The sequence below is a fragment of the Eptatretus burgeri genome, chromosome 12 (genome assembly GCF_056783735.1).
Source record: "Eptatretus burgeri isolate ZD-2024b chromosome 12, Ebu_testis_v1, whole genome shotgun sequence".
Lineage (NCBI taxonomy): Eukaryota > Metazoa > Chordata > Myxini > Myxiniformes > Myxinidae > Eptatretus > Eptatretus burgeri.
Genome location: NC_140972.1, coordinates 92,807,456 through 92,816,659, shown reverse-complemented (window position 1 = coordinate 92,816,659; position 9,204 = coordinate 92,807,456). Strand labels below are relative to the sequence as shown.

At 43.8% G+C, this 9,204-nt stretch overlaps 1 protein-coding gene across 5 annotated transcripts in view; it reads right to left on the bottom strand.

The window, feature by feature from the left end:
• GABRA2 (gamma-aminobutyric acid type A receptor subunit alpha2) overlaps positions 1-9,204 on the bottom strand; it is a 139,318-nt gene that overhangs the window by 57,625 nt on the left and 72,489 nt on the right. For all 5 annotated transcript variants that reach the window (XM_085848880.1, XM_085848879.1, XM_085848881.1 and 2 more), the window contains exon 6: positions 9,126-9,186. In XM_085848880.1, coding sequence (XP_085705006.1) covers positions 9,126-9,186 — 61 coding nt within the window. The remainder of the gene's footprint in view (positions 1-9,125; positions 9,187-9,204) is intronic.

The window sequence follows — 9,204 nt, the reverse complement described above, 5'->3', positions numbered from 1 at the left end:
GGGCAGCTCACCGGATGACGGGATTGGGGCAAAACCTTTGGGACCCCCGTTCTTTGATCACGGGAGGAAAAGCACGGGGTAACCTTCCTGGGACGGGTTGCCTTCGGGACCCCCGTTCTTTGATCATAGGAGGAAAAGCACGGGGTAACCTTCCTGGGTCAGGTTGTGGTGGTGTTTGGCGGGGTGGTGCTGAGATGGCGGTCTCCTCGAGTCAACCCGAGGCGGTCCCTTTTGGTGGGTACCTGGAATATCCTCACTCTCAGAGAGGATGATTACCTGTCTCTGTTATGATCTGAACTCGAGCGTTTGACTATCAGTATCACAGCACTCTCAGGTTTTAAGACCGGATAGTGGTGGGATCACAGCAGGTGGTTACACCTACTACTGGTCTGGTCGCTCTAATGGTTACCATGCCCAAGGTTACCATGCTGTAGCTGTGTCCAATCAGCTGACTCCCATGATAATTGAGGTAACACCGGTCAATGAGCATATTGTGAGACTAAGGACTCATCACTCTTTAGGTGTCGTTGCCCTGGTCTCTGTATATGCTTCAAATGAGGTGAGTGATCTCACCATGAAGGATGCATTCTATGCCATGCTCGAGTCTGTGGTTGATCAGTGCCCCAGGCGAGATACTCTTCTTGTCTTGGGGGATTTTAATGCATTGGCTGGAATTGACAGGGACGGTTATGAGACGTGTGTTGGTCCCCATGGGTCTGGAACAGTGAACCAGAAAAGCACTAAGTTCATTGACTTTCCAAAATGTCATGGAACGATGGTGGCATTTTTCATGGTTTCAGTACCCACAGCCTCATCGCTGTACTTGGTATTCCAACACTGGTGGTGTGGCAAAGAGAATTGACCACGTGTTCATTGATGGGTGTTGGAGGATGCTCCAGAACTGCAGGTTCAACCTGTGTACTGAGTTCCTGAATACCGACCACAGGCTTGTTGTCACAACTCTGAAGCTGCAGCTCAAATTCAGGAGAATGGAACCATCCCACCCTCGGCTGGATGTTGATAAGCTCAAGGATGAGGGGGTAGATGAGGAAGTTGCAAACAGGCTGAGAGGGGATTTGTGCAGGCTAGGTGTTTTAGGGGATCTTAAAAATTTTTTTTATCGAAATCCCCTGAGACAAATCATGAGGCCACTCTCTGTAAGGGCTTAGTACCGCGATGCACAAATCTTGAAGATATGTGGATTATCTTCAAGACAACCATCCTTGATGTTGCCAGTGGTTGGCTTTGAACCCACCATCAGGTGGAGAAGAACTTTGTCTCCAAAGAGACGCTGGATACCATTTACTAGAGTCGCAGGGCTAGGTTTGATGGCAGAGCTGAGCTGTTCAGGGAGTTGAGGCATAAAACAGTAAGTTTGCTGAGAGCACACAGGGAGGCCTATCTGCAAGGAAGCTGCGAAGGGGTTGAGCATCCCCTTTGGTCAAGTGATTCTCATCCTGCTTACAGAGGAATTCGTGCATTGCGTTCATCCAAGCCCATCCCTCGGTGTGCTGCATTTAGAGCAGAGGGCGGTAGGCTCTTGATAGAGGAGTCCAAAGTGAAGGCCCGCTGGGCCTGTACAAGGCTGACCCACCAGCTATTTAGCTGGATGTCAGGGGTGTGACTATCTCTATTGCTGACCTTTCAATCAACTGTGAATCACCTTAGTTTGTGAAAACATAGGTTGCGGTGAATCAGTTGAAAGGGTGTAAAAATCCTGGGATCTGTGACATCCATGCTGAGCTTCTCAAGGCTGGTGGAAATGCTGTACTTATGTCATTGCATGCAGTTCTGTGCTCTGTTTGGAACACAGGCTTCATCCCAACTAACTGGAAGAGGGGCATTTGTTGTTCCTCTCTGGAAAGGAAAGGATGATTGGCAGGACTGCAAATAACTACGGAGGGATGTCGCTGCTCTCAGTGCCGGGCAAGGTCTTTGCTCAGATAATTCTTGATTGGGTTTGCCACCAGCTGCTTGAAGACAAGCGCCGATAGCAGTCAGGCTTTACACGAAAGAGGTCAACGATTGACCATGTCATTCCTCTTCGGGTCCTCACCGAATGCAGGTGAGAGTTTTGACATGGGCTGCTCACAGCATATGTTGATCTCCGCAACGTGTTCAAGTGAATCGGGGTGCCCTCTGGAGGATTCTTGGTCTTCGTGGGGTGCCACCAAAACTGATCGATCTGATGTCTGAACTATACTCTGGTACTGAGAGTGCTATGAGATGTAGTGATACCATCTCTGTCTTATTTCCAGTTGTTACTGGAGTTCATCAGGGGTGTGTACTGGTCCCCACACTTTTCCGCGCTTGTATGGACTGGATTCTGGAGAGGATGTCAGAGAGATCAAGCTGTGGTGCATCGTTTAGGAATGTCAAGATCTCTGACCTTGATTTCACAGATGATGCAGTCATCTTTGCAGAGACTACAGATATCCTTCGCATGTTGTGAGCCAGTGGTCAATAGATGACTGGGTCGGGCCTGGGCAATCACGGATTCACTGGATCATGGGTTATGTCACTGTCAGGACCTATGTCGGAGGATGATAGTCCTCCTACATAGGAGGACTATCATCACGCACTACGTGATGATAGTCCTCCTATGTCCTCCATGTGCCTCATGGTTGCAGCAGGTTGATCAGCATCTCAAGGAGATGGGGATGGGCTTTGCATCTGCCTGAAGGATGGCCAAATGGAGGCCCCTGGAGTGCCTGCGGAAAGTGGACGGAGCGACGTGCTGCTCTGGCACGTGGTCCCATACCTGACCTGACCTGGTTTTTTCCTTCCCCTGCATGTTTCTTATTAACTAATTTATCCTGCTGATGAATCTATTAAAGCAGAAGCAGTGCTATCCATGGGTCATGTTGATGTGAACTTGTGAACACTTCTCTGACCAATACGTTGCATCTTTTGGGTCGTGTTCCATAGTAATGCTCCTGGAGATGACTTATGAAGACTATGTGGTTTAAACCAATGCATATTTCAAAGCAATGGAAACACCTGCTCCGTTCGGGAGCAGCCTTTGGGGGGAGGAGTTGGGCTAGGTATGGGAGCATGTGCCAGAGCAGCACGTCGCCGTGTCCACTTTCTGCCGGTACTCCAGGGGCCTCCGTCCGGCCATCCCCCAGGCAGCTGCTTGGCCCATCCCCATCTCCTTGAGATTCCGATCGACCTGCTGCAACCGCGAGGCACGTGGTCGGTCCATTGGCCTCCTCCATTCACGAGACTCCCTCGCTGAGAGAATCTGGTGAGCAGGATCAGCGTCAGGAAAACGAGCCACATGTCCATACAGCCACAACTGACGCTCACGGACTATGCAGGTAACAAATCTCATTTGAGTCTCTCTCAGCAACCGCTCGTTGGACACAAAGTCCGACCAGCGATAGCCAAGGATTCTCCAGGGAAGGGGGAGCTGGGGCAAATATATTTTGTGCCATGGCTAATAATCCCCCCTGTCTAAAGCAGGAGTCAGTAAACCACTTGCATTATGGCACGCGTACAGGCGAAAATCGTACGTCATCTTCTCCCCGCACCCTCAAGAAAAGGAGGGGGTGGGAGAGGGAGGTTGCATCCCTGACATGACTCTCGGTTCTACCAACGCATTTGCAAGACTTGGTGGGGATGGGCCCAATCCTGTTTTTTTCTATGATTTTCAGACGCACATACACATACGGAGAATTGCCTTATTACCTCCACCACTGAAGGTGGAAGGAGGTTACGTTTTCACACCTCTCTGTATGTTTATTTGTTTGTCTGATTGTGTGCAGGATATCTCATTAAGTTGTGGACGGATTCGGATGAAATTTGGTGGGCAGATTGTGTGTGGCACGTGTGTGACAGAGATGAACTGATTCGATTTTGGTGAAGATCCGGATACTAGAATTTTTGAAATAATTGTTCACCATTGAGAGATCAGGCCAAAAACAATATATAGCACGATATTTCCAAAAGTTGTGGACGGATTCAGCCAAAACTTGATGGACATGTTGGGTGTGCGACAAGGAAGAATTGATTCAATTTTGGTGAAGATCCGAATCCGGATCTGATAAAAAAAATTTTAAGTTCACCATTGTTCACCATTGAGAGATCGGGCCAAAATGACATTTGGCATGATATTTCTTCAAAAATGTGTTGTACAAAAATGTACAACAATGCAAAAGAAAAGAAAAGAAGTTCTCATGGATCAGGCATTGCATTGCGGAGGTTTGCGCTCTTCCAAGTGCCCTTCTCGCTTAATAGAGGATTGTGGTAATATAATATTTCAAGCTGTTGTTCGCTCATTCATATTTTTGGACAACAAATAAAATGTTGATTTTTAATTATTATTTTTATTAAAGATTACTCCAGCCTCCGGTTAATGACTTCGGCGTCTCGAAAGATAAATTTACGGAAGATGATCGTTGGCACAAAATGCTTCTGATCTGGATTTTCGATTTGCCTCATGATCACCTTCCAAGATCATGTTCCACAAGCAATATTGGAACTTCACCATAATTTTTGCGCAAAAAAATACTTCCAGGCATTTATCAAGCTTATGGGATGAAATAAATGTTTGTTTTTCTCAGATTTTTCAATCGATGCGTCAATGTCATTCCAAACGACCAGATTTTGGTTCGAGAGCTATTTTCATGTCATTCGTTTTGGGGACAATTTTGTTTGATTCAGAATGATCAATTCATTTGATACACAACAGAATATTAACTTATACAAAAAGCTTCAGATTTATTCTGTGTAGCCTTTATTTGTATCATCTATCTATAATTCCAGCAGTGTGTGTGTGTGTGTGTGTGTGTGTGTGTGTGTGTGTGTGTGTGTGTGTGTGTGTGTGTGTGTGTGTGTGTGTGTGTGTGTGTGTGTGTGTGTGTGTGTGTGTGTGTGTGTGTGTGTGTGTGCGTGTGTGTGACCGTTGTTTCTCGACAACCACTGGTCCGATCTAATTGAAACTTGCCAGGTATATTGCTGGGGCCCTGTGGTATATGTGCCTTTTCAAGGTTTGATATTAATCGGACAAGTGCTTCCCAAGTTATGGCCATTTATTTACCAACCAATGACAGGAAACGTTGCTGCGTAGGCGTGGCCGATGGGGAAGAGAACCTCAGCCGCGTTCCCCATTACGGGTTACAACGTACGGACTTCCAGATAGTGATGACTTAGTGTATTCTAATAATTTCTCGATTTCTTCTGCGCATTTATAGATAAACACAATGCCCCAATCCAGTCGTCGTTTACGAGAGCGAAGGAATGGCCTGTGTGGTTGTTTGAAAGTTTTTTTTAAATTTAATTTTTTTTTTTTGCACGTACGTTTTTTTTTCCTTTAATTTTTTTTTCTCTTCTCTTCTCTTTGTGTTTTTCCTTGCGATGACATTGCGAAAAGGCAAAATACGTTGGCGCTAATTGAATAATTGGCCATTAAAACTAAATTGCGAATAATCGTAACTGCGATATGCGCACTTCCGGATCGTGACGACTTACTGTATTCTTTCTCGATTTTTTTCTCGATTTATCGACTTACTGTGTTCTTTCTTTCTCGATTTCTTTCTCGATTTTCTTAAACACAATGCCCCAATCCAGTCGTCGCTTGCCACAGTGAAGGAACGAAGCTGCACGTAGTGCACGTGCAATGGAATCTAACGAAGCATGAGCTGCTCGCTTGACACGCGACGCAACGCGTGTGACAAGGCATCGTGCAGCTGAAACGGCTGAAGAATGAAACGGATATCCATTTTGCATTCGATCCAATCACTTATCGATCCTATATTGATGTAAGTTTTTTTTGTTGTTGTTGTTCGTACGGCCATGTATGTACGGCCACGTGGAGGCGAAGGAACAGCCTGTGTGGTTGTTTCTGGCACGCGGTTTGAAAGTTTTTTCCCCCACGTATGGGCACGTACTAGTAATCCTAATATAATCAATAAAAATAGGGGCAATACCCCTGGGTGCTCAACTGGTATTGGCTGGACAAGAAACCCAGGGAACCACTGGTAGGTGTGGCTAAACCACAAAATGTTTAACGGAGGAAAGTAGATACCTTTGATTTTTTAGCAGCATCTCGCATAGCGAACGCTGCTCTAAGAACGCTCGGCGTTGTTCTTCTTCTTCTTCTTGTGAAGACAAAACCTTTATATTAGGACACGGCTCTTTTATTTACACGATCCGGATCTCCTGAAATACGAAACACCTGTACACATCGTCGCATTGATGGTGCCTTTTGAGAGCGTCTATCATCAACTTTTAAATATATTCGGACATTTGCTTTAAAGTTTCGAAATGTTCACGTTACTATTTAAAGATTATTCTATTTAATGTATTGTAAATTCGTAAATACATTATTTATTTCGTAAATACACTATATTTCGTAAATTCGTAAATACACTATGACGGGTCTCGCTATTGGCTTAATCAATGCACGTGACGTAATATCGGAAGTTGCTGTTGTTGTTTTTTTTTTTTTTTTTTTTTTAGCTTACAAAACCTTTAGGACGCTGCTCTTGGACACATTTGTCCTTGTTTTTTAAAGCAGTGAACAAACAGTGTTTGTAGTTTCAGAGAAGAAGTTTCAAGTGTTTGTGGACAGATGGACGGACAGACGGACGGACAGATGGATGACACACCATCCCATAAGTTCCCTGCAACTCTGTTCCAGATGAGCTAAAAATCACGTTTTGGATGCTTTGTTTAATTCGTATAAGTATCATCCAAAATGCATGTTAAGTGTGTTTTGTATAAAAGTTGGACATATAATTGCAATCAATTCCAGAAAGGGAAACTGAAGAGGCAATGAGAGAAAGGTGAGCAATGAATGATGGGCTCCTATAAAACTAAAATAATGATGATGGTTCAAAGTTTAACTCTTACCTTTATCTCCACATGAGAAGCTATAAGTGGATTGCAAGCCTGTCCAGAGTGCGAGCCCTCATGAGCATAACATATTTACCTGCCAAGTGACACCCACGGTGGTGGCAACGGCTATGACTCGGCTCTCGTAAGGTTAGAGCAAAATTGGGTCCTTGTTTTTACAGTTGTACGTCACTTGCATTCGTGTGAGGATAGACTCACACAATTATCATGAACATAAACTATTAATCCAATTAAAACTTCGTTTGAGGGGAAAAAACTGTATCTCAGTCCCACTGTTGCATGGCATCATGTTTTGCAACACAATGAGAACAAATCAAAAAATAGGGGCAATACCCCTGGGCGCTCACCTGGTTGCGGTTGGATAAGAAAACCTGGCAACCACTGGTCGGTGTGGATGACCCAAAAATTATAATTAACGGAGAAAAAAGTAAATACCTTTGGATATATATATATTTTTTAATGCAGTGAACAAACTTTGGTACATAGCGGGTGATGAAGGTTGTTGTCAAGTTTCATCAAAATTGTGTGTGTGGTTATAATACACACACACACACACACACACACACACACACACACACACACACACACACACACACACACACACACACACACACACACACACACACACACACACACACACACACACACACACACACACACACACACACACACACACATCACATACACTGTAGGCCTACTTGAAAAATCTTCGATTTTGCAAGTGATCAAAAATCACTCATCGAGTGACATTTGGCTAAACGGAACGCCACACGGTGGAGCACATACCTCCGCCAGGCTGAACAGTTAACATTTGTATCCTTCTGATAGGTTGGATCTGAATCCAGACATTAACCAAAATCGAATCGGCTTGTTCTCGTCACCTATTCAACTCATCCACCGAGTTTTGTCATAACTGCTCCACAACTTTTTGAGATATCTTGCTTCACATACTTTTCAGCCCCATCTCTCAACGGTGACAAATCACTTGAAAAATTCTCGAATCATGATTCGGATCTTCACCAAAATGGAATCAGTTAGTCCTTCTTATACACCCAAAATGTCCACCAAGATTCATCCGAATCCGTCCGCAACTTTTTGAGATATCATGCAATATCATTTTTAGCCCCATATCTCTCAATGGTGAAGAAGCACTTAAATATAAAATGATTCTCGTATCCAGATCTGGATTGGGATCTTCACCAAAATTGAATCCATTCTTCCTAGTGTCATTCCCAACCTTCCCACCAAGTTTCGTCAGAATCCATCCATAGCTTTTTGAGATATCAGGCCTTCATATCGTTTTTGGTCCTATCTCTCAATGGTGAAGAATCACTTTAAAAATTCTCAGATCCGGATCCGGATTCGGATCTTCACCAAAATTAAGTGTTGCTGTCTTTTGCCGGTCACTGAGACAAACAAAAACTTTCATAACGATTGCTTGAAAACTGTGGCCAAAAAATCATGTGACGACAGACAGACGACAGACAGCAGACAGATAAACGCTCCAGACCAACATACTTGGCAAAAATAAATTTTCAACAAGTAACAAACAAACAGACAGACAGGGGTAAAAACATAACCTCCACCCACCTTCGGTGGCGGAGGTAAGAACAACACAGAACCGTCAGAAAGCATAAATAAATGAAAATAAATAAATGAAAAATCCAATGTCGGTAAGCGAACCAAGATATTGGGGAAACACGGTTCATAGGTTTACACGATGTGTAATCACACCCCGCGAGGACGTATGTTCGGTGGTCGCGAGACTGCCGTTATTCTCAGGTTTCCCGTCTGTCTGTTTGTTTGTATGTGATGGACAGCTCTGGAAGCCAGAGGAGTCAACCGATTTTGATGAAACTTGACTGGTAGTTTAATACCAGGATCTAGTTGTATACTTTTGAGCACCGTTGCTATGGACGCCAACATTGAAATTTTTGAAAAAAATCCGAAAAATATTTTTATATATATATATATATTTTTTCGAAAATCAAAAATCAGTTTCCGCACTTTTATGCGCACTATAATCAACCTCTTTGCCAAAAATTTTCAGCCCGATCCGTCAAAAACTGTATGACTTGTATGCAATTGTGTAGCGACCACCCATGTCGCCTACCGGCTTGTAAGTATGTATGTGTACGTGTATATACGTATACTGGATATGTATATATATATGTATATAATTTTTTTTCAAATAAAGTACTGTACTTGTATGTTGCACAATAAATCTTGTCGTTTCAGGTATTATGAGCATAAAGGATGGATGTTACCTGAAAATTTCAGTCGCTCGTCCTTCCATGATTGACGAAAAAAGACGTCGATGGTGTATTCCTGCAAACAAAATTTTAA